Source organism: Melitaea cinxia, chromosome 23 (assembly GCF_905220565.1).
Source record: "Melitaea cinxia chromosome 23, ilMelCinx1.1, whole genome shotgun sequence".
NCBI lineage: Eukaryota > Metazoa > Arthropoda > Insecta > Lepidoptera > Nymphalidae > Melitaea > Melitaea cinxia.
In genome coordinates, this window is record NC_059416.1 from 11,324,557 (window position 1) to 11,352,380 (window position 27,824).

At 35.3% G+C, this 27,824-nt stretch overlaps 1 protein-coding gene across 1 annotated transcript in view; it reads left to right on the top strand.

Moving 5' to 3' along the window:
- The window catches only part of LOC123665033 (octopamine receptor beta-2R), a 251,186-nt gene that overhangs the window by 217,869 nt on the left and 5,493 nt on the right, over window positions 1-27,824 (top strand). Inside the window, exons 5-7 of the mRNA XM_045599394.1 lie at window positions 22,144-22,407; window positions 22,897-23,076; window positions 23,452-23,710. Of these exons, the coding sequence (XP_045455350.1) occupies window positions 22,907-23,076; window positions 23,452-23,710 (429 nt within the window). The 5' untranslated portion in view covers window positions 22,144-22,407; window positions 22,897-22,906. The remainder of the gene's footprint in view (window positions 1-22,143; window positions 22,408-22,896; window positions 23,077-23,451; window positions 23,711-27,824) is intronic.

A 27,824-nucleotide genomic window follows, 5' to 3' on the forward strand; every position in this document is an offset into this window, starting at 1 on the left:
TTAACTGAAAGTATATGAATCATGTCCGTGTGTCAGAGAGAGGCAGATATATAGCTCATATACATAACTTTACTTAGGCTTTAACATGAAAATCGTGCGAAGGCATAATCTAGAATCAGCTTGACCTAGTCAACTGTATGTTAGCATACGATAGTAATCTGAACTAATATTATAAATCCGAAAAGTTTGTTTGTTTATTTAAACACGCTTATCTCCGGAACAACTTTTGCGAATTGAAATTATTTTTGTGCTGGATAGCGCATTTACTGATGAAGGCTAACCTTTTTTTTAATAAAAGCACGTGAAACCGCAGGACACAGCTAATTCTTATATGAATTCATTTGGAAATTATTCGAATTTTTCTTGCCGTAAAAACCACCCTTGGACGTCAATGAACATTTAAAAAAAAGAATTGGTAAAATTGGTTAAGGTGTTGTTTTGTTATGCGCTTACCAACACATTTTGCGATTCATTTTTATATTATAGATTTAAAGTACAGAACTTCAGAAAAGGCGGTATGTGAAATAGTCGTTGTTAATAGTAGTTGTAAAATAATTAAATAAAATTTATATTTAAAATGATATTATCTGTATTATAAAAACATATTTATTATACAAATAATTATACATTCATCTTATTTTAATTAATATTATTTCAAATTTATCCGTGTCACATGTTTCAAAATTAATTAAATCGCTGGAAAGAACAGACTGGAAAAATATGTGTTTATTCAAAGTTTAGTCATTGAATAAATTAAATTAATATTTTTCACGTAACAAGCAATAGTTGTCGATTAATTAATAACTTTATTTAGACTAGCTGTGCTCGCGACTTCGTCCGCGTGGAATTTCACAAAATAGTTATTGTTCATTCGCAGAGTTATAAAAACACTAAAATAAAAGTGGCCTAAGTTACTCTTTATTAAAAAAAGTGGTAAAAAGTGGTTATTTTAATATTACAAACAGACATTCCAATTTTATTGTATTGTATAGATTTGTTAGAAGCTGAGAACATCCACTCTGCTATAGACTCTGAAAGCGCCTTAACACGGACGGTGCCGCTCGGGATGGATATTTGTATTTGTATTTCTTTGCGTTTTGGTTTTCTGTCCTGCTAGCTTAGGTCACGGTTTTTATCGTAAATGCCTGATAGCGATCTTAACTCGTGATAGGGAATATATTCGCCAACCCGAAGTGGGAGAGCGTGATGGATTAACTTGCAATCCTTTTACGAGTAGATAGAGAAAGAAACCTTATGCACAACAGTGGGATGTTAAATCAACTAAATAATAATAATAATAATAATAATAATAATAATAATTGGGCGGGCGGAGTGACATTCAGTATAATAATAATAATAAGGAGGACTACTATTTTTATATTTTTAAATATTTTTATTTGTCTTTTTTATAAATATATTTAAAAATTTAATCATAAGGAAATATATTAAATAAAAGAAATAATAATAATAATAAAACAATATTATCTCACTTTTTTTTATTTACGACCAGGGATACAAGCGTACGGCTCACCTGATGGCAAGCGATTACCGTAGCTTATAGACGTCTGCAATACAAGAAGCATTGCAAATGCGTTGCCGATCCTTATCCCATCCCCAGGAGCTCTGGTCACCTTTCTCACCAAGAGGAACACAACACTGCTTAAAAACAGTATTATTTAGCTGTGTACTCCTCCATATTTTACCTGCGTGACCTACTTCAGTTAAAATATAAATTTAAATGTTGATTATTTAATTTAAAAATATAAATTGTCCATTTGTGAACGTAGCCTACGCTAAAATATGACACAAGGATTGAACATGACATAATGAGAACTTGGTACTCAAGTTATCATCGTCTTATATGAGGAAATAGTTGTAACTCCGCTCCTACGACTTTAGTTAACGCTAATTTAATATGTAGACTCTAAAAGCTATCTCTTGAAAGGCTTTTAACCTTAATAGGTCTTTTGCCTCTTAGAATTTAAGTATTTTTATTAATCGTCAATTGGCTTACATATTACTTTTTAAATTATGTAATTGAAATAAAATGAACAAAAAAGAAAATTAAAATAAATGTAAATACGCAAACAGCGATTTATTATTGCTTTAAGATAATTTTCCAATTACATTTAAAAGCGATATCGAATGAAAAACGTTTAAAATTCAGAAGTACTCAGCGTAAGTATACAGAGTAATGAAAGAGAGTGTGATAAGAAAATTTTTCTTAAGTGACAAGGGACTTATTTTGTATTAAAATAAAATTACACTTGAGTTCATAATTGTATTATGTATGTATTATGCACATAATTGTATATGTATTAATCAATATCTATTATTTATTATACAAACTTAAAACATAATTTGTTTGTTGGGTTAAATAATATCGTATAGAGTTATATAAATGTTTATGATGGTCTGGGCATTTGTGTTATGTGATTTCAAAATTAAACTTAATTTATCTTTATAATAATAAAAATAATAAATATTCTTTATACACCAAGTAAAAATACAATATATTTAGATCACTCTTACATAATATATTTTATTAGTCTTATATATATATATTTAGTTATATTGTAACGGTTAGGGTTACTTATAAAATCCTTAAGTGTAATTGCATGTTAGCGTTTTATTCATCCTGTGGACTGAATAACTTGATCTCTTAACTATCTTCCTTTCGCTTTAACCTGTAATATCACACTGCTGGGCATAGGCCTCTTTCTCCATGTAGGAGAAGGATTGGAGCCTAATTCACCACGCTGCTCCAATGCGGGTAGGCGGATATGTTCCCTACTATGAGTAACGATCGCTATCATGTACTTATGATAACAATCGGGACAAACAATCGCCCTTAACTCCTCATCAACATGTGTAATTTTTTTTTTACCACGCTTTTTGTATGTAAAGGAATCTTTGAGCATAATTTTCACCAACTTCAAGAAGTTTGATTAATCTAAAACTTTCCACACGTATCAAGGACCGATGACAATGCAATAATTCAATAACAGTTTGCCAATATCCTTATTAGGATCGCCAATATCCTTATTAATAAATTTTTTCGTGGATCCTCTTTAAGGAAGTACGAGAGATAAAGTTAGCGCGCGATCTGCGCATGCCTGCAGTTTCGGACTTACTTTGCTCGGGCATCGGCACAGAAGAACAGAGTCAGATGCTTTTTCAGGCTAGTTACATTTTTACCTTGTTTATTTCTTACCAGCTTTTTCCCGCCCGCTTCGCGTGGTAGGTTTGTGGCATCGCTCCGCGCGGAATATTCTTTTATTGTTAAGATTAATAATGGAAAAAAAGAATTCTAAAATACATGTCCGCTAATAAATAATTGAAAAATATAACTAAAAAATAAAAAATAAATTATAGTTTAAAATAACTAAAAAACTACGCTTTTATAGCTATTCGAATTAAAAAGTAGAAAATAAATTTTTACTTATAAAGAGTTTATAGTACAGTAGTAGAAGATCGAACAACCAATTATAATTAATTACTTCAAAATAAAATTATAACAAAATTTAAGTTATTAAGAGAATAATTCAATTCAGAGTAAAAAGCGTGGGGTGTTTGATATATTAAATGTAACAATTATTCTACTTGCGACTATCTATGTGCGGAGAGTTATAAAAACATAGTAAAACAGTTATGAAAATATAGTAAAATGCCCTCGGACTCTGAATATTAAAATACCCAAAATACGACATAGGTACGTACAAACAGTTCGACGTTTCAATGTAAACTAAAAGAGCACTAAGTGTAGCGAACCGCAAGGACTGTGTCAAAATGAAAACGTTTGATGTGAGGTACTGACGATGCAAACGATATTCAAAAGATACGCGGTATGATTAGTTCGCCAGATGTTTTTTAACGTTTTAAATGTTCTCAATTAGTGATCATATTAGTTTGAGTGATATAAGGTAGTTTGGCAGCCAAAAATTTTATATAAATAAATATACCCGCCTCCACAGCGACTATGGGCAATACACATGAGTTCAAGCCATTTCTGGCGCGAACTTGTCAAAGCCTGTGTCTAGCCGTGGAATGCGATAGGCTGAAGAGATGAAATAAATAAACGCCTCAATGTCACCCAGTAGAATTTACTTCTGTATCGGAGATCTGGAAACATACACAATACACAAGCATAAACGCCCAGACCACGCAGTACCTAGTATAAGTTTTTTTTTTCTCATGTGCAGTTTACTGGAATTATGTCGATATTCGTAAAAAAAGCGATTAAAGCTTTACACTCAAACGGCTCCCTTGGGACATATCCCAAAAATCCCAAAAATTCTAACAGGAGTCATAACTCCTGTTAGAATTTTTTTTTAGTAAATATTTATTTTTCAATAAATATCTACATATGATCGTCTCTTCCTAAAGTAAGCAACTTAATGCTTGTGTTATAGGTAACAGCCGACTGGTATAGCTACATAATATATTTTTATTTCGATAGACATACATATAAATACTACATATATAAATAAATATATATTACACCCAGACAGAACCCACAAGTCCTGGAGCAGAAAGCAGGGTCACTACAAACTGCGCCAACGGGCTAGGAACACACATGGGGGTGATTCGGATACCCCACAACATACCGTACCTAATTTTTTATGACGTCAATTGACCGGCCAGCCTGTATATTTTTATGAAATACAAGCTGTGCCCGCGGCTTCGCCCGCGTTGAAATTAGTGTGTCGCAAAGTTTTCCCGTCAAACTTCCAGTGAAACTCTCATCAAAACCGGCTTAGCCGTTCCGTAACTCTTCCTCTTGTCAATGGTGGAGCCCTCTCTCTAATGGTGAAACCGCATGAAAATCTGTTCCGTAAATTTTGAACGAATCGATCACATACACTTTTGGGGACTTTGTTTTATAATACACTAACTGTTGCCTGTGACTACGTCCGCGTGGTTAAGAAGATACGCATTACTATTAAGATCTTTAACGCAAATTATTTTTTTATTTCAGTCACTTGAAATGCTTATCAAACTGGGTAAGTTTTTAAAAGGCACAATTTAGTATAATTTAATAGTTATTTTTATAAAACCTCTCTATACACCACATTTTTAGTTTTATTTTCAGGCTGTATTTGTTTCATACAAACTATCAACCCCAATTAAACCCCCTTATCGGTAGAATATCGTAAAATCCGTTCTTAGCGGACGTCTGCTAACTATAATCTACCTCCCTGCCAAATTTTATCTTTGTCCAACCCGGATGGATAGACCATCCAGCGGTTTTTGAGTTCTCGTTATGTATGAGTTAGTGACCTTTCTCTTTTATATATATATATATATATAGATTACGATGCATTATTTGGACACCTCCTCACCATCTATAGAGCATATATTTTAAATTTCAAGTCTCTTACTTCAAAAACAGAAGACTTTCATACAAACTTCCGGCCTCTGTTTTATCCCTTTAAGGGTCGATTTTCGTAAAATCAGCTCTTAGCGGATGTTTACGCCCTATAAGGAACCTACCTGCCAAATTTCAAGTTTGTAGCTGTTATAGTTTTGGAGATTTTGTGATGTGGGAGTAAACCTACCCTCCCCCGTTTTAACCCCAAAAAGGAGTTGATTTCTAAAGATAAATTATTTAGACACCTTTTCATCATCTATAAGGCATACATTTTGAATTTCAAGTCTTTTACTTCAAAAACATGGGACTTTCACACAAACTTCCAACCACCGTTTAACCCCCTTAAGGGTCGAATTTCGTAAAATTCGTTCTTAGCGAATGTCTACGCCCTATAAGGAGCCTTCCTGCCAAATTTCAAGTTTGTAGGTGTTATAGTTTCTGAGATGTTGTGATGAGTGAGTCAACCTAACATCCCCCGTTTTAACCCCAAAAGGGAGTTGAATTCTAAAGATACATTATTTGGACACCTTCTCATTATCTATAGAGCATACACTTTAAATTTCAAGTCTCTTACTTCAAAAACACAGGACTTTCATACAAACTTGCAACCCCCGTTTTACCCCCTCGGGGTCGAGTTTCGTAAAATCCGTTCTTAGCGGATGTTTACGTCCTATAAGGAGCCTACCTGCCAAATTTCAAGTTTGTAGGTGTTATAATTTCGGAGATTTCGTGATGAGTGAGTGACCTTTCGCTTTTATATATATTATAGAATATAGATTAGCTGTATCCTAAGCGCGTTGCTACGCTTTTTTTGGTCGTACTAACTCAGAAACCTTTGTAGGCTCATGCACAACACGTTATTGAAGATCATGACATGATCAATATCTATACAGACAAACATTCATTTATATATATCATTATCATGAAATCATGATTTACATATATACTATGAGCCCCAATAAGCTATCAAGGAAACTTGATATTGGACTCGAAATTTTCAAAGACTTTAATTAAAATTTCTTATAAATAGTAACAATATGAAACAAATTTATAAAAGCAAAAATTTTTTTAGTAGCGTTCGTATATAATAATTTGTCATCATAATATATAAAATCTTAAAGTATCTAAACAAAACGTTTACTTATCAGAATTCCAACAATATAGTCTTATGACAAAGACACGGACAATAATGTCAGTAACAGATAGTCTCTAAAACCCAAGATGCAGACCCAAAAACGGACTGAATTTTAAACAATTCTAACTGTCTTGAAAATCTCTATGGATTAAGATACTATTATTTTCTTGGTAACACTTGGTTGACATAAGAATGATTAAGAATTGTCGAAATCCTTAAAGGATATATGTAAATCTTTATATACGTAAGTATTAGTAACATGTGTTTTATTTTTAAAACTACAAAATGTTGTCGTTATCAAGTATATGAGTAAATTCATTTATAATAAACTAATTTAAAATAACGCGTACTCTTAACTTCATACTAATTAGGTTCTAGTGACGAGTTAGGGATTTTTTTACACTGATATTTAGGTTCAATTTCCGTTTGAGACAGATGTCAAAATTTATTTTTTTTATTTTTTATTATTATTACAGCCTATACAGTCCACTGCTGGACATAGGCCTCCACAAGTTTACGCCAAAAATAACGTGAACTCATGTGTTTTGCCCATAGTCACCACGCTGGGCAGGCGGGTTGGTGACCGCAGTACTGGCTTTATCGCACCGAAGACGCTGCTGCCCGTCTTCGGCCTGTGTATTTGAAAGCCAGCAGTTGGATGGTTATTCCGCCATCGGTCGGCTTCTTAAGTTCCAAGGTGGTTGTGGAACCTTGTTATCCCTTAGTCGCCTCTTACGACACCCACGGGAAGAGAGGGGGTGGCTAAATTCTTTAGTGCCGTAGCCACACAGCACATGATGTCAAAATACTAATATCTAATCCAGGTTTATGTCTTAGTCTTCCACTCGTGTTTTGTTAGTCATTGAACTTATTTGTTATCATAGACATCTCATAGCGTGTTAATTTATTTTCATAGCTGGGGAGGCCCTTGTTTTTTTTTTTTTTTTTTTTTTTTTGATATCGCAGGGTAACCCATTTACGGGTGATATCCAGGATGCCCGGGTAGGCATTCCTAGACCGTATGTCGGCTTAGCACTTGGGGGTGCACTACCGACCAAAACCCCTGCGGGAGCCTTCAGCCACTTTAATTGGAGGGTCCCGGATCTGCAGGCAACAGGATCCCTCCAGCGACAGGCTGGCCTCGGCGAAAAGACCAGACTTCTCCTCCATGGGACTGTCCGGCTCACCTCTGAACAATCCCGACGACGCCATGTCTAGCAGGACCGGGTTCCCATCCCGGCCCGACATGGGCACAGGGGCGTTACTGGAAACGCATTAAGTAGCGCCTCCTACGCACCCCCGTTCGTCGCCTGCGGACGGAGGCCTCGTCGGCGGCCCCCTCTCTCATCCACTCGTCGTGCTCCTTCTGGGACATTACTGTCTCGCAGAAGGAGACCATAGCCTTCCAGGACTCGTCGTCACCGAGCATCGCGGTGATAACGCTCGGCAGTGACAAGTCCCCTCCGAGGACTGTCGTCAGATCGCGACGTAGCGCCGCCCATCTCGGGCACACCTCGAGGGTGTGCTGAGCAGAGGCGGAGGCCCTTGTGTAACAATGGGACGTTTAAAAACTGACTTCATGCAGTTTAGTTTAGATTAAGTTCTAAGTGCTTTATAAAGAGAATGACTTTGTCCAGTGTTGGGATGTTTATGAGCTGATCCAGTCCATTTCAGTTGAACGTTATATTCAAATTTTGCACAAGCTCTACTGTATTTAATCATAATAAGAATTATCAAATTAAAGTGGCAGTGGGCTGGTCATATCTGTCGCAGGACCGATGGCCGTTGGAACAGACGTGTTCTGGAGTGGAGTCCACGTCTTCGCCAACGCAGCGTGGGACTTCCTCCGGCCCGTTAGACCGACGATCTACGTAAGGTTGCCGGTGTAAGCTGAATGAGGATTGCGAAAAACCGGGATGTTTGGCGCGAACTTGGGTAGACTGACTACTTACTGTATTGTATCGCTCCCCGATAAACATACAATAAATCACAATACATTCATAAATACAATCTTATAATTATTATTATTATCAATACCTTTAAAATACTATTGTTTGCAAAATTTCTATATAAAACTGAATTGTTATAATATTTATCGTGAAGTGTTGTCTGTTTCCATTGAATAATTTAATAAAATTGATAATCGAGAAACTGTTAATTTTATTTACAGTTAAAACAATTACATCTGAAAAATATTCGTTTCGATTGTTTGAATCTGTTGCCATTGTCTGTTATGTTCTCATTTAACAATTGTGATAACTTTATATACGTGTTTTTTTTAACTTACTTAAAAATTAATTTCTTTTAATTTGCCATTTACTTAAGTGAATTCAACTGATGTTTTATACCTATGACTTTCTTGAACAGAAAGTAATCTAACTAAAATAAAGTTAAAAAAACCTTACAACGTTCAGGCACGAAGGATTAATTGAACAAAAAAAAAACAACCTTTGTATATTTTACTAGTTATGCTATTAAATTATATAAAACGAAAATTTAGAATCAGGAATTTTTTGGATCTAGAAATGTACCTATTATTCTCATCAAATGTGCCTATGGAAGAATACTTTTATTCAAGCAAATACCATAGCAAAGTTGGCTCCTCCGAAAATTACATACGTAATCCTCTATATACCTGGGTCTTATTACTTCATTTTCATTTATTTTTTCCATTAATAAAGAAAGGTGAAGAAAGAAATCCGACTTAATAAAGAAAAAGAAGTACTGAGATCTTCACTTAAGAAATAATTTCCAGAATTGACTTTCGCTATCCATTTTAATTAGTAAAAGGGAAAAAATAGACAAAAACAATTAGTAAAGGTAAATATAACAATTTGTTAGCTGTTCGCGTTCTACCATCATTAATAAGGCGCGGTCTAGCAGTGACCTTTCAGTGGCAAATGATAAATGTTCTTGCGCGGTCTTCACACTGCTACCATCAATCGTTGCGACTTTTTTAAAATCGAACATTTCGACATTTTAATAGCGTTTTACTAAACAATATTTTATTAAACAACTTCAAAAAAGGGGGTTCTTAATTCGACCGTATTTTTTATGTGTGGTTACCTCAACTTTTTAATGGATGACATAAACATATGTATGACCTGTGAAAAATTGACCTTAGTAGGTAACGAACTATTGACTATGATCTGTGCCAAGACCATTGGACCAACCATTTAGAATAAAGCCTCATTCGCTAAATCCTTTCTGCAGCAATATATTTAGTGGCAATTTACTATAAACCAGAAATGTCCTCTATTTAACCATTATGCTTCAATAATCCTCTCAAGGACACAATGTTCTATGTGATTATTCAAGAAACGGAGAACAGATTATACGTAATGCTCGCAAATAACGATATGAACATACTTGTGAGGAAATTGCACGTTCACGTAAGTTAGGAGTTCATTTTTATACTGTCAGTTATAATAACTGGTAAAATAAAATCAGATAGTATTGTTTTCTTATGTTTACGCAAATTTCACCCATTATGATGAACAATTCTTACGGATTTTATCGCGGTTTATTAGGTTTTTTACAATCCCAACGTTTCGGATACTTCACAGCAACCATGCTCACGGGAGGACTGATAAAATCTGAAAAATTTCTTTCATTTTATTTATTTATTTATTAATATTTATTGCACAAAACATTAAAGAACTGTACAAAAGGCAGGCTTAACGGTAAAAGCATTCGCTATCAGCCAACCTTAGGACGTACAAGAGCAGAGGTTTGTAGGTGTAGAGGAATAATAAGGTAACCTTAGTGGCAATCGTTATATTATATACACGAGCAATAATTCATATATATATCATTATAATGAGATAATTTTACTGGAGTGGGTACAGTAGGAAGTATCTTACATAAAACTTGCAGCTAAGCTACTAGGGAAGCACCTTTACAGAAGGTCGTAGCTAAATAGTACTGCTCCCAAGTAGTTTTGGGTTCAGAAGCGAGTATGATAGCCAAGTATTAGTGTGCAGTGGATGCGCTATGCTAACAGTGGGTATAGTGTCAGCAAAGCGATTGTAATGCTCTTGTTTTTTAGGCGTACATTGATTCATCATCATCGGTCATCATCAGTTCAGCCTAACACAGTCCACTGCTGAACATAAGCTTCCACAATTTCGCACCAAAAATGGGGTGAACTCATGTGTTTTGCCCATAGTCACCACGCTGGGCAGGCGGGTTGATGACCGCAGGGTTGACTTTGTCGTACCGATGACGCTGCTCTTCGCCCTGTGTATTTCAAAGCTAGCAGTTGGATGGTTATCCTGTCATTAATCGGCTTTTTTTTAGTTCCAAGGTGGTAGATACATTGACTACAACAGCTTAACAGCAGGCACACTTATGATATCTAAATGCTCTTGATGGTACAATAAGTAGGTTGATTCGGCTTTGCGAAAACTTGAATATCTTCGTCTTAAGTCATGATAAAGTTATCATAAAATTGAAAATACTTTATCCCTACAAATATTATAAATGTGAATGTAAGTTTATTTGTTACGCTTTCACGCGAAAACTACTGAACCGATCATCATGAAACTTTTTACACATATTTTTGGAAGGTATTAGAAGTAACATAGGATACTTTTTATTAAAACAATTCAATGCGAGCGAAGCGGGTAAAAGCTACTCTCATATATTTTACGAGAATTTCGTACGAATACTACAAGTAGAAAAGATTGTAGGCATCAATATTATCAAGATACCTATATTTTTTTTCATTATTTTTCTTCTTTATTTCTTTCTTCTAAGTTCTTGAACTATTGTAAACTCGTCATAGCCAAGTGTTACACGTAATTTCTTTAGTTCTGAACTCTATAAACTTTAGCGAAAGTATACTTCCGTTGTTTTAATAACGATTTATTTAGATAACTTCTCGTAGTTAAAAGTATCTAGAATGCACATAATATTAACATATAAAATAAATACGATTTTATTTTTGTTTTACCCTCACATTAGGAATTCTAAACATTTTTGAATATCATATCAAAAATTGACGGCTCCAGTGGGGTTCGAACCCGCGTCTCCGACTGACCGTGTCGGCGCTCTAGCCAATTAAGCTATGGAACGATGTACCCGCTAGAGCGAAATTTTCGATATGATGATTTTTATTTTCGGTTTAAGCGAACCGTGGCGCCGTCTATAGTGAGTTCTTTACAGAGACCCGTAACTATTCAAAGTTTCATATTACAATGAAAATCTTTGACAGGAGACGACACCATGCTATTTTTAATAAGTACGATTTTATTTTTGTTTTACCCTCACATTAGGAATTCTAAACATTTTTGAATATCATATCAAAAATTGACGGCTCCAGTGGGGTTCGAACCCGCGTCTCCGACTGACCGTGTCGGCGCTCTAGCCAATTAAGCTATGGAACGATGTACCCGCTAGAGCGAAATTTTCGATATGATGATTTTTATTTTCGGTTTAAGCGAACCGTGGCGCCGTCTATAGTGAGTTCTTTACAGAGACCCGTAACTATTCAAAGTTTCATATTACAATGAAAATCTTTGACAGGAGACGACACCATGCTATTTTTAATAAGTACGATTTTATTTTTGTTTTACCCTCACATTAGGAATTCTAAACATTTTTGAATATCATATCAAAAATTGACGGCTCCAGTGGGGTTCGAACCCGCGTCTCCGACTGACCGTGTCGGCGCTCTAGCCAATTAAGCTATGGAACGATGTACCCGCTAGAGCGAAATTTTCGATATGATGATTTTTATTTTCGGTTTAAGCGAAACGTGGCGCCGTCTATAGTGAGTTCTTTACACATAGCTTAATTGGCTAGAGCGCCGACACGGTCAGTCGGAGACGCGGGTTCGAACCCCACTGGAGCCGTCAATTTTTGATATGATATTCAAAAATGTATATAAAATAAACTTAATAAATATATTAAAATCGCGACAACGCGTTGGCGCAGTGATCACAGCGTTGGTTGATGCGCTCGCGGTCGCGGTTTCGGTCCCCGCATATGACAAGCTTGTATAAACTTGTACTTGTATCGACATAGATATGTTTGTCATGATCTGGCCATTTATGCTTGTGTATTGTGCGTGTTTCTGGACCCCCAACACAGGAGATAATTATACTGGAGGCCGTTGAAAATGAAGTGTTTATTTGTTTATTCATCATTTAATACAAGAATCAATTCTGTTTCAACAGAAACGAGTGACTAACATTTATTTCTTCAGATTTTTTCACACATGTGCAAAGGACGCCACGATTATCTGAGGTAGACCACAGCAGGAAATATTCTGTTCAAAATCTAAAGCAGTCCGACTGGGGTAGTACCTCGACCTTACAGAAGATCACAGCTAAACAATACTGTTTTCAAACAGTGTTGTGTTCCTGTTGGTGAGTAAGGTGACCAGAGCTCCTGGGGGAATTGGAGATGGGGTCGGCAACGCGCTTGCAATGCTTCTGCTGTTGCAGACGTTTATAAGCTACGGTAATCGCTTACCATCAGCTGAGCCGTACGCTTGTTTGCCTATCTAGTTATGTAAAAAAAATATGAGAATAATTAGAAAAAAAATCAAAAATAACATACATCGCTAAATTTCGAAGCTGATCGATACCAGAAAACATTCCCTTTTACCTTACAGTTAAATATTATTTCTGTAACGAAACGAAACATTTTCGGATTCAATTAACACTGTAAAACATACAGCGTGTTTTAATAAATTCGTCTCAGTTACGTTAATATTTCACAATTTAACCAATTTACCGAGTCTACGCTTACGCTCGCTGTTATTAATGTGTGTGTAATATTCCCTGATGTTACAAATTGGTAATATGTATTACCGTTGTAATGATGTTGGCGCGGATGATTTTAACCAGTCTTTGGAAGAAAAAAATGTTTGTGTGTACTTATGTGCGCACGTAAGACGTAACACTTAATTGGTTAGTTTACTTCACGTTGCTAAATTGATCATAACAAATTCATATTTTCAACAATCATTTTTCTTATTGGTATATAACTTTAAAAGTTGACCATTCATCTATTTTGAGTTCCGTAACTAATGATGCAGTGAGAATTGCTACACTTATGATGACACTTAGGTCACTATACTCTATGAAATATTTTAGATCAGATAAAATTCACTAATCGTGATTTTTGTTGATCAAGGTAATCGAGTTAATTTCTATTTCTACTATAAAAAAACTTCGATTCTTTCGATTAAAATTAGAATTATCAAAATTGGTACAACCAGTAAATAAAGTATAATACAACGCAGGTCAACAAAAAAATAGTCAAATAAATATGCATTATTAGATATAACTCAAAAAGTACTTGTCAGATCTCGATTAGATTTAAATGAGCCTACATGACAACCACCACCTTTCGGTTAAAAAAAAAATAATCGAAATTGGTCCATACATTAAAAAAATACAATTTAATTGAAAACCTCCTCCCTTTTTTGAAGTCAGTTATAAACGTAACAAATGTATTAAAATTAAAAAATATTGTAGTTTATCTGCCACGCTATTCAAGAGTGGGTTCTTGGATAATTCCCTATATAATAAACGATCACTATCATTACAGCCTATACAGCCCACTGCTGGACATGGCCTCCACAAGTTTACGCCAAATATAACGTGAACTCATATGTTTTGTCCATAGTCACCACGCTGGGCAAACGGGTTGGTGACCGCAATACTGACTTTGTCGCACCGAAGACGCTGCTGCCCGTCTTCGGCCTGTGTATTTCAAAGCCAGCAGTTGGATAGTTAAACCGCCACCGGTCGGCCTTTTAAGTTTCAAGGTGGTAGCAGAACTGTGTTATCCCTTAGTTGCCTCTTACGACACCCACGGGAAGAGAGGGGATGGCTATATTCTTGAGTACCGTAGCCACACAGTACAACGATAACTATGTATCAGATAATTATGGTAACAACCGGAACCAACGGCTATGTGTGTCCACCAAGACTAAGCTAGGAGACCTAAAGAAAGATGTGTATATTTTATATTGGAAACATAAATTTGCTAAAACACTAGTACCCCGCGGTTTCACTCGCGTTAATTTGACTTCCTCGGTAAAAGTCTCTTTATAATATTTGTATAGATATATTTGTAAAATACTTATTTATATTTGCTCCAAATGAGCATCAAACCTGCTGCTGCTGCCAGCTGGAGGCGTACTTACATGCATTACATCAGTACGAATACAATTTTAAAGTGTTTAATCGGCGGTAACAGTTGTCAACACTCAAATTAATTCTAATCACTAATGGTAATAAACATTTTAAGCGTTATTTATTATAAACATATTTTGTTTTATATTGAATTCGGCGAGATGCTCACACATTCGTCCTTAGTAATTAACAGTATTGCGGCGTATCGTCGTTAAGAGCTTCAATTACAAGACATTTCAATTATATTAAGAGACTGTACATGTGTAGACATCTAACGTTATGTTATGTATTTCTTCTATTTAAAGTACAGTGTAGGTAAATTACATACTACGAAATTCGACCATTATTAATTTAAATTATAAATTTGAACATTATATATTAGTTATTAGCTATTATGTTTGACATTCAGTAACATTCATCATCATCATCATCATTGGCCTTAGTCCGTCTATTGCAGACGATTTAGACAGTATCAGACATACACTGTGTCGCCTAGAACACTCTTCAGGAAAACGCAGAGTTGCCTAAGCTCTGCACCACCCACTCAATCTCACTGGCTAAGCCCACAGGAACGACGAGTCGATAAGTGTGGAGCCAGTTCAGCTGCAGGAGTCTTTCACATTTTAGAGCTATGCCACGAATGCTTGACGGAGACCCTCTTCCGGGTTTCAAAGGAAGTTTTCCGTCTCCTGATGACTTTAAGCCAGGTTTATCCCTCGGTCGCCTTTTACGACCCCCACGGGAAGAAAGGGGGTGGTGCTATTCTACTCGGCCGATTCCACACGGTATCATTCAGCAAAGACAAACAATATCAATCTATAGTCTATAATCTATTCTCAATTTGATTGATGTGTGTGTGTCGAATACATGGTAGTGTGTTTAATGTTGTTTTCTTTTATCGATGTATTTTTTGTGCATAGTTAAAAAAAATTAGCAGTCTGCACTCGTTTACTATATAAACTATAAGTGTGCGTAATTTCATACTCCTCCGTCCGCGCAATTTTTGTAAAAAGGGGTACAAAGTTTTTGCTTCAAGTATTAATATATAGATAAATATGTATCATCACTGCATAGTATAAAACAAAGTCGCTTTCTCTGTCCCTATGTCCCTATGTATGCTTAAATCTTTAAAACTACGCAACGGATTTTGATGCGGTTTTTTTTAATAGATAGAGTGATTGAAGAGAAAGGTTTATATGCATAATAACATCCATTAAATAGTGGAGAAATACTTTTATTTTTGAGGTTTCTAATGTGATGTCGTAAATAATTACATTTTTTCCGCTTACATTGCAAATGCAGCTTGAACCCTACGAGATTTATCAAAATAATGTACTAAGTATTGTACACACTGAAAAAGTCTACAGAAAATTTCGCTATGGTATATGTCTATCTCTTATGGATATCCCACAATAACATTTTTTTGTCATTTACTTTTTACGTCAAATAATGGCTAATTTTCGAAGCGATTTTAACCAATACAGCATTAATCCTTATCTAATTAAATACCCTAAATACATTGTTGATTTAATATAGATATATAAGGTCCTTTACAGCATATAATTTAAATGAATATTTTCGAAGATATTACAGATTTAAAAATTGCGGGACGTAGCGTTTGCGGCGGTTCCGGCCGGCCTGGGCGGCGGGACCGTGCCTATTGTATAAAAAGTAAATAAGTAAAAATGTAGTGCATGAATTTAGATATTCCAAAGATAACAAGAAATTTTCATGGTTTAGGAAAAGAAGAATTGTTTTACGCTGAAGTTAACGCGTGCGGGCCACGGGCAGTAATGAATAAATCAAAACTACTGGATCGATTTTAATCATTTTTTCAGTGAACATAAATTTTATATCCGTGCGAAGCCAGATCTTGCCGCTAGTATCTAATATAAAAAATTCTCGTGTCGCGGTGTTGGTAGTTAAACCCTTCCGAAACAGCTTGACCGATTCTCATGAAATTTTGTGTGCATATTGGGTCTGAGAATCGAACAACATCTATTTTTCATACCCCTAAATTATAAGGGGGGGGGGGATTAAGTGGGTTAATAACATATATTGCAAAACAACGTTTGCAGGTCAGCTAGTTAACGTATAATTTCCCTCTGATTTACTCATACGCAAAACCGCAACTAAAAGCTTAAACAAAAAATCATAATTATAACTTCAACTTAATACTAATTTAAATTCGTTTAAGTGATAGTTAAGGTTTTTTTCTATGCCTAAAGCTTATCTGGAAAATATGAGATAAGTCACGGTAGAAAATGTCCTACTCAAGATTCGAGCTGGCTGGGAAAGTACCTTAAATTTGCAGAAGATCACAGTTTAATAATAATACTCCTATCAAATAGTGTTGTGCTTCTATAGTAAGGCACCATTAGCTCCTGGAGAGGGTCGTGGCAATGGCCGGCTACGCGCTTGATATACTTATTTTACTGCAGACATCGTGGGTTTACTGTATCCACCCATCGTCAAGCAGGATATTTGTAAACATTTTTGAATATCATATCAAAAATTGACCGCTCCAGCAGGGTTCGAACCCGCGTCTCCGACTGACCGTGTCGGCGCTCTAGCCAATTAAGCTATGGAACGATGTACCCGCTAGAGCGAAATTTTTGATATGATGATTTTTATTTTCGGTTTAAGCGAACCGTGGCGCCCTCTATAGTGAGTTCTTTACAGAGACCCGTAAGTATTCAAAGTTTCATATTACAATGAAAATCTTTGACAGAAGACGACACACTGCTATATTTAATATGTACGATTTTATTTTTGTGTTACCCACACATTAGGAATTCTAAACATTTTTGAATATCATATCAAAAATTGATATTTATACTTATTTAATAATTAATGTAAATATTTATATTTTATTGTACAATAAAAAATATTGTTAATAGTATTACTGTGTAGTGAAAATAATATATTATAAACTGCTTTTTTTATTTTTATCGTAATAACCATCCCTTCAGTCACATCTTGATTAGACTTCCGACTCTCAAGTTTTATTGGTCGAAATTCCATAGGAAATTAAAGGTTACGTCACGTCCGAGAGAATTTCGGGCATAACGCAGCTGGAAGCGACACCGCGTGATGAATATTAATAGGGGAACAAGATATAGGCCAAAAAACCTCCTTCAAACTACGTGGATCATATCATTTTCGTCATATTCAAACATTGTATTAAATATATAATTAGGTAATATTTCTCAGAAATTATACGTATTTTGTCTAATATAAATCACATAAATTTAAACTTGAGCGATTTATAATAATCGCGGCATCATTGATCATTTGATAATTATTAAATATACACTTTGAATTAATACAATTCGCATTAATTTTGGATTCGGAACGATAAATATTATAAATTTACGTTCTAAACGCCAATGGTTTACCAATTAATTATAATGCATTTCAGAAACCATTATTTGAAAAAGACTATTATTGCCAGCTTATTGCTACTATGAAATTGTGTGTCTTTAATCTTGTATACCAAATAATAATTTATTTATGTATTATAGATGTGTTATTTTTTTTTATGCATATTGTTATCTAAATCTGTGCTGTCATAGATAATTAGCAAAGGATTTATAAACAACAGATGCACCTATCACGCAACTTAGCACATCGTTTGATACTCACCTACCCTCACTTAATTACTCGAGTTATTCTGACGTGTATAAAACGGCCGGACCAGCCGCGGCTGAGGCCGTCTTGGCTCTGGCTTGGCACGGTATACTTGTTGTATCCTGGTAGTAGCTTAACTTAGACTTTTTCGATAATGAATTTGTGAAAACAAATTAATTGTTACATATTATATTACGATCTATAATTTGACTAGGCAGGGTGCATAACTCCAGCAGTGAAGGTGAGCGTTGATGCGCATCTCCAAGGGGGCCTCCTTAAACCTACACCTAGGTCGTAAGTCCTGGGAACTGCTCTGATTTTCTCCCTCTGCCACACGATGGACTCGGCACCCACACGGTGAATCCATCGAATGTTAAGAAGTTAGTCTTTCCCGTTAACTAATAACTATCTTGTGTTACCTTGCTCTGTTATTAACCAGTGCGACCTCATTCCTACATATATATAGTTTTTAGTGTATTGTATATGCTATATATATGAATCTTATATTACGTATATAATAAACTGCACCGTGTGCCTATTATTTATTACATACCTTTTTGTTTGTAAGACCGGATTTTCCGTAAGAAATCACTATCATTGATAAGCCTTGCACTTTAGTCAGTATGTTTTTTTTTTATGTACTTGTAAGTGTATAATGAAGTATAAATAAATAAAAATATATAAATATCTAAATAAATAGTAGTTTCATACTAATCTGAAGTTCGACTAAAATAATCATAAACGCAATTTAAACAAAGCGGGTCATATAGTTATACCTATAATTGTTAACTGTATTTATAAACACGCGTGTGTTGTCATGTTTCCATATCAAGCGTTTAATGAGGTTTTCCTTTTAAGAGATAGCTTACTAATGAACATTTGTGTTTAACTACTTTACACTCCATTTTGTATTTACCTACCTACCTCAGTTGCTATATATAACTTTAATGATAATAAAACATATTATTCAATAATTTCTTTGAAATTCAGTATTTAAATAATAAGTGTATATAGTACATAGGAAGTAAGGACAAAACAAATTGCTATTCTGTTTGAAATTTACTCTAACTTTACCCAATATTAACTTTTGCAAGACTTAATTTCGAACTAAAACTTAAACCGAAACAACGATGACATAAATACGATGGCTGTTTTAAAGCGTTGACGTAACTACTGATATTAAATTTTTAATAACATAGCTAACGGATAATCAATTATTTATTTTTTTAGAGTTAACTCCTAAGAACCGATTTTCATATAAGGCCCCCAGTATAAAAAAATATGAGATGTAAAATTTACTGAACGAATGACCTCGTTACGTTTCTTGTAACGCCATCTATCGCGTAAAGTCTAAAGGCGTAACGACGTTTTCTAATAACGCCATGTCGTCGTAACGCATAATCGATAGATGGCGTTATTTGATTTATCATTTAATATGGTATTAATCTTTTTCTTAGACTAGTAAGCCTTTTTCGTGCCTATTTAATCAGTCGATCTGAAGGAGTAAACTCCAGTCGTGCGTCAAAACTGACACACACTTTTTTTTAATCATCTTATGTGTATAAATGCAAATCCTTCTTTTTAGAGCCTGTGTCTATCTTCTGCTTCGTCAAAGTGCGCTTTTTGCAATACATTAACATATATGTATAATAACAGAGCGACATAGTCGCAGTAGCGGCAAAACTCTTTAATAAAGAAAAAAAAGTTCATTTTTTACACCGTACTTTTTTTAAAATTTACTACTTAAAATTTAAATGAAAGGTCACAATCAATCACGATTCGGTCTGTAACATCCTACTTTAGGGCATATGCCTCTCTCTCCGTGTAGGAGAAAGATTGGAGCTTAATCCTCTATGCTGCTCCACTACGGGTTGGTGGATATATTTCCTTCAATGAGTAACGATTGCTATCAGTTGTATATGATAGCAACCGGGACCGGCAACTTAACGTGCTCTCCGGGGCACGATGGGGAGACCCCCATGGATAGATATCCAAATCGAAAAGAAATATTTGTCCAAATACAAATATCCGTCACGAGCGGGAATCGAACCCGGAAACCATCGGTGTTTTAGCTATCTACACGCACCACTACACCATAGCGGCTGTTCAATGGGTGAATGGGAAGAAATAAAATAAATGAAAAATTTTGTAACAAATTTCGGCAAATATAGTCATCGTTTAAACGGCTTAAATTTAATCCATACATTAAAAACAAGTGTGAAAACATATCGAAAACTCAGATTTTATTATCGTTTCAATTTCGGAACGATAAAATAAAACTATGATCCCATAAATCTGTCAGTTACAGTTGTTAAGAGTAATGTTTTGCTAAAATATTTTGTTTTGGGTGTTTTAGTTAAATTGAAAGCCTTTTAAAAGCTTGGACTTAGTTTTAAAATAAATAAACAGGTTTTGTAATCGATTACGATTACAAAATTGATACGTTAATAGCTTTATAATAAACAAATTTATTATAGATATTATACAAGAGGAACTTGTTTAAATACTATCAATGTTGATGTCATGCTTTTGTTAAACTGCGGAGAGTTGTGGAGTATTATATTTTATAGTTTATTGTACTTTTGAAAAAGTTAATAATAATAATAATATTCTTTATTGCACACCATTACAAGATACAAACAAAAATAGTACAATTAGAGGAAGATGTAGAAAGGTGGTCTTATCACTAAAAGACCGATTTCTTCCAGAAAATGGCTTGGACAGAATTTGGATATAGGACAAGGCATAGAAAAGCGGTTAAAGTTACTTTGCTAAAAAAACGATAGTTATCTTTACAACTACACCATAACGGCTTCCTTCTTCTTCAGCCTATCGCAGTCCACTGCTGGACATAGGCCTCCCCAAGTTCGCGCCAGACATCCTGGTCTTCCGCAATCCTCATCCAGCCTACACCGGCAATCTTACGTAGATCGTCGGTCCAACGGGCCGCAGGACGTCCCACACTGCGTTTGCCAAGACGCGGTCTCCACTCCAGAACCCGTCTACTCCAACGGCCATCGGTCCTGCGACACAGATGACCAGCCCACTGCCAATTCAACTTGCTAATTCTGTGGGCTACGTCGGTTACTTTCGTTCTCTCGCGGATAGTCTCATTTCTTATCCTATCTTTGAGAGAGACCCCAAGCATAGCCCGTTCCATTACACGTTGAGCGACTTTAAACTTGTGGACCAGTCCCTTCGTCAGTGTCCACGTCTCGGCTCCGTATGTTAACACAGGCGCATTGCTCGAAAACTTTTGTCTTCAAGCATTGTAGAATCTTCGGCTTCCTATATCCAGACAATAAACGTTTCACACGCAATAGACTCTACTTGGATTTACTCCTGTGTCCGGGGTTCAAAACACATACAGTACACAAACATACGCTCAGACCATGGCAAAAATCTGTATGGCCAAAATAAAGGCATATCATGTGCAGCGCAATAAAATATATTCTTTGAACTTATTTTGATAAATATTTTCTTTTAGTCTTATTCGTAAAAATAATTATTATATAGATACTACACACTACTAATAGACTAAGCTTAGTTTTAAAATCATCTGTCTAATTAATAAATATAAAATTCTATAAAGGATTAAAATCATAATCTCTTTGGATGACTTAAGCCATAGTATTTATTATTTAGTAATAATGAACTTTCGGGATTATTTCTACATTTCCTGTACTAATAAAATATAGCTAACTTTAAGTATTTTGCTATAAATATTGGAATTTTAAGGGAAATTGATTTATTTTGAACTGATTTAGTAATTCTCTATAGAAGAGAATGAAAAATATTAAGGACTAATATTGTTAAAAGATTCTCGAGTCGCTCTAACAAAATTTTATCTTTTTCAGATAATGTAACGGAAGAAACAAAAAGTACATTGAAACATTTAAAAAATGAAGGTTTTATAATTGAAAATGTATGTGAAAAGAATAGTGGAAATAGCATCAAAGACTGTTAAGAAGAAAAGGATGAAGAATTTGACTAATGACTTTCTGAAATCAAATCAATAACCGACCTAGTTAGAATGAAAGTTAAAAAGGTATCTAGTGCACGGACCGAGGCAGTTTGTGATAATATAACTGAAGTAAGGAAAGACAAACGGGAAAGATAAGGTAATATTTTAGTCATTAAATATTGTTCGGTAAACATAACTATAAAACTAATTAACGCAAATTATATAATAAAATAATAAGTTGATTCAAATATAGTATCTTATTTTTTCTAACTGTTTTAGTAAAAATTTAAAATTTAGGTTAAATGGTGATATAATTGTGAATCCCAAAGATCATTTACAACATATGAGTTCGATAATTAAATTTTAACAGCGAACCCGTTTTACAGCCATTGATTCGGAAAAAGATTCATACTTTAGGATACAATTTATCAGAGTAATGCGATAATTTCAGCAATTTAAATTTAGAAAGCAGATATACTTTCTAAATAAAAAAATAAAAAAACACGTATCTAAATAATGGCATAATTTTTGAAATTTGGTTTTTCATCTGGTACTTCTAAGCCTTGAAGGTAATTTTGCCAAAGTGGCTCTTAGACATTTAGAATGTACAATAATTTTACTAAACCAAGTTCAATATTGACTATAGACTGCCCCTTATGGATCAAGTAAACGTTACCCGGAACGAGACGAGCAACGCGACGGGCGTGGAAGATCAAGAATGGACGCAGGCGGTGATGTTCAGACTGCGAACGGCAGTACTGCTGCTGATAGTGATAATGGCTGTGCTGGGTAACCTATTGGTCATTGTCAGCGTTATGCGGCATAGGTCAGTTAATTAAAATATGGAATATACTAATTGTAGTGCAAAAACTTATGAATAATATGGAGTTGGCAATGTAATTAAAATATTCTGCTGGCTCAATCAATCAACAGTATTTAAATTTGGTCATAATAATATCATAAAGTTGAATCGAGTTCATTTATTTGTTTTGTTACAAAAAATATAACGAGTCAGTGCCTATTTATTGATGCTAGAAACCTTTAGTCTAGTAAATTTACGAGGAAAAATATTATTTATATTTCTAATACAAATATATCAAGTACTATAAGTTTTTTACTGGATAATATAAAGTGGCGAACTTTTCAAAAGTTAATTATAGTTATAATGAAGTAGATTTGTTTTAATGAGTTTTCTTTTCAGGAAACTTCGCGTCATAACAAACTACTTCGTGGTATCCCTCGCTTTTGCTGACATACTCGTCGCAATGGTCGTAATGCCTTTCAACTTTAGCGTGCAGTTTTACAATGAATGGATCTTCGGTCCCGTCATCTGCGATCTCTGGAACTCTTCAGATGTTTACTTCACATCGACATCGATATTGCACCTGTGCTGTATATCAGTGGACAGATATTACGCTATAGTAAAACCTCTAAAATATCCGATAAAGATGACAAAAAAGGTTGGTACAATAAGTTTTTATATTGTTTTCTAATGTTTACGCGAATTTTACTCACTTAATGAAACAACTTTTTTCGGATTATATCGCGGTTTATTATTAACTTTTGATTCCCGACGTTTCGGATACTTTACAGCAACCATGGTCACGGGAGGACTGTAAAGTATCCGAAACGTCGGGAATCAAAAGTTAATAATAAACAGCGATAAAATCCGAAAAAAGTTGTTTCATTAAATAAGTTTTTATATTCTTAAAATCATTTTTATATCTTTCACGACTGAATAAGACGCTTTGAATGGACGTCCTCAGTTGCTTAGGGGATTTAAAAGTAACATGGCGGCTGTTGATATTACGTACTGTTATATCATCATGTGCACAAACATTTTGACGAGTCTGTGAAATAATTTGTCAATTGTTTTGCTTTATAAGTTAATCCCCAACACTGGAGGGCAAATCAGTGTCAGTTCAAAGTGCCATAAAACTGAGGTCTTAATGTTCAGAACAATCTGTAAACCTTAAAATTTTCTTGATATCGGATATTATCATTTCTTAATTTTCTATAAAAAGTTTTTGTTATAAAAAGCGTTATTTGATATACATTTATGCTTAAAATAAATTTGCGTGGAAAGAATTAATTAAAATGTGGTTTTTCATTTCGGTCTTTGTATGTTACACCTGAGTTGCTGCTGCTGATTATGGTAGATAAAAGATATAAAAATAAATGTTAAAATATAAATATATTTGCTAATAATTAATTGCTATTATGAGCTCACGAACGCGCTGTACGATGATGATATGTGAACGTGAACTGATGTATTTAGCTAATGAATCGTGCAACTAACGTAAACTGCTGATCGGGCGATAGGTATGTGCGGCTGAACCGTACATGCTCCCGGGCGAGAAGATGAGAGAGGTATGAATGATGTGAGCTAAACTAAAACAAGGATGAAACCGACATAAAATCTTAACGGCTAATTTACAAATGGACCCGACAATTTTTAGTTAGCGACTACGTCTAAAATTACATTTTAATAAAATAGGTGAAGTGTTTTTATAAACCGATCGATTAGTCTGATTTGGAATGTCTTGACCGAGAACACTGACACTGTAATCACTTTGCTCTGCTTTTTCACTCACACTTGTACACTTTAGATTTTCCGAACACACACAATGTACAGTAGTGTCCTGCTGACCACTGCTCGGAGGCGGGCGCTCGGCTGGAGCGCGTCTGCAGGTCGCGCGCACCCACGTGCCGCCCGCAACCGCCAGCCCTGCGGCCGCCAGGCAGTAGATGGCGACGTAGTGATGGACGTCATGATAGCTCAGGCTATTGGATTCATTTTCTAGGCTATCCGAAGCAGATTTTAGCTGCTTTATATTGTTTTCGATGTTATCGATATCTTGTCCGAAACCGTCTGATATATTCATTGTGTGGATAGGGATGGATATATTGATGATGCTATTGACGGGTGCGATCTCTGGCGCAAAGATTACCGGCTCGATATTTAACTCATTAGTCAATAATTTATGAGGCGTTATCACTAGCGTATTTCCCCGAATGATGCAGTCGGTACCGAGAATTATAATATTAATTCCCGTCACCTGTTCGACGGTAACCCGATCTCGACATATGAAACGAAAGGTACATTGCCCGCAACAATTAATGAGATATGTGTTTAACTTAGTAAGCTTTTTCCATGTAGTTTGACACGCGCTAGTTATGATTTCACAGCTGTTCGTTTGTTTACTTTTTATACAAAGGTTCTCGTCCGTCTGTCTCTCGTAGACGGGCGTTTGAATTTGGCAAAGATAATTTGATAAAATATTATCGTTATATTCTATACAGTTCTTAAAGTCTTTCTCAGTTACCGGTATGAAGGTATCTTTCTTTAAATTTATTGCTATGTGATCAGATATTGGAAGAAGATTAACCATAGTACGTGGTGAGTTAGCGATTTGGTGATAGAGAGGTATGGCATTGTAGATTTCGTAGTCGTCTCTACTTGTAAGAGGTATTTGGATCTCAAAAATGAAATATTGTTTCGTCATTCTAGCTTTGACCTTTAAAATCCTGTATAGGTTGGATAAATTATTTCGGAGGTTATCTAACGGTAATGACAAATCCTTTGTTATCTGGCTGGATATGATACTTAGCTCGTTTTCCATCTGAATAGGTGACAAAAGATGCACATTAAAATGTTGAAGGTTAGTAATGGTATCCAGAAGAGTATCTTGAATATTACGCAAATTTGCCAGGACATTGTTAGCTATGATGCTGGACATGATAAAGTCATTAGTATTTTCTATGTCCGACATTTTAATCTTAATATCATATGACTCCTTTTCTAAGTTGTTAAGGTGTTGATTAAAAGTCTTGTACTGTCTTTCCATTGTGGATTCTATCCTTTTTAAAACGTTATTTTCCGCTTCTATAATCGATGTTTGATTTTTCCAGAGCTGTGCTAAATGTTTTTGATTGACTCGACTTAAATTAATGTCTTTTTCGTACTGAGACGCAAAACGCTCGTCTAAGACGCCGAACAATGTATTCGCGATGTAACCGACACCATTGACAAGGCCTCGGCGCTTGCGCTTACGATTATCAAAATGCTGATTTAGTAATATGCGGTCGTTGTACTCGAGCTCGTTGATTTCGTGGATCAGCTGTTGTAATATTATGTTACAATGTATACTTTTAGTCGAGTTTTTACACAAACTTTGCAAGTGATTAATATAATTGTTAAGTATCCTTGTGCCGTACAGATAAGGTTCCATATCGTAGTATGCCACTAACTTCCATTGATCTTGTATTACGCGCATATTTCCGATTTTTTCAAAATATATGTATTTGCTATCGCTCAATCTCGTGATGTTGTAGTTGGCTTGCACTGTTGAAGACATAAATAACATAAAGATCATCAGAATCGATAAAAATGGCTATAAAAGGATTTCTTTGATGTTTTTTGTTTGTTGTTACGTGATGATATTTCGTTTGTAGTTACGATTATTTCGCTGCTTTTATTTGACGGTTCGATGTTGACGGGTAGAATAGACAGCTTTATGATGGGTCTTTTGATAGCCGAGCCATCTTGTTCTGCCGTCTGTTTCAGTCTCTATAACTGAAAGAATGGGTCCACTCGACAAGAAGTGAGCTGGGGTTAAATAATCAATGTCATTTGGGTCTTCTGACATCGCACACAGCGGTCTAGAGTTGAGACAGGCTTCGAGCTGCGCTAACAACGTAGAGAATTCCTCATAAGTGAGCTTTTGGTCACCAACCACTCTACGAAGGTGATGCTTTAAGCTTTTCACTGCTGCTTCCCACAGTCCGCCGGCACTAGGCCACGAGGGGGCATTAAAATGCCAGTCGATTTTCAATTCGCTGATCTCTGTGAAAAACTCATTTGATAGGGCCGATTTCAAGTCGAAGTGTTCTTTGGCTAAGACTTTATTAGCCCCGATGAAATTGGTCCCATTATCGCTGTATAAATGACGCGGGGTACCTTTTCTTGCTGCTAATCGACGTAGAGCTGCTAAAAACGCCGATGATGATAAATCGGAGACCAATTCAAGGTGTACAGCTTTTGTGACCATACAGATGAACACGGCAACGTATCCTTTAGTGGTTTTAATACCTCTTCCCCTATTCGCTTTAATATCTACGAATCCCGTATAGTCAACCCCGGTATGAAAAAATGGGCGCGTCGAATTTGTCCTTGCTTCAGGCAGGTCACCCATTAGCTGTTCGTTTTTATCTGGGTTGTGACGCTTGCATATAACACAAAGACGTAAACGGTTCCTCACTGCTTTGTTTCCGCTTACGATCCAATACTGCTGTCTAAGCCACGACTGAGTAAGGCGGGCACCTCCGTGAAAAGTAGATTTGTGAGCTAGATCGATCAGGAGATTAGTAAGATGACTTCTGTGTGGAATGATGTATGGATGCTTCATATCGTAAGGGATGTTGCTATTTTTGAGTCTGCCTCCAACGCGCAGTAACCCGTTTTGATCTAAATACGGATTTAGGCAGAGAAGCTTACTCTTAGAATTAATTTTTCGTTGTTTAGAAAGATCATTCATTTCTTGCTCAAATTCAGATTTTTGAACGTACATTATA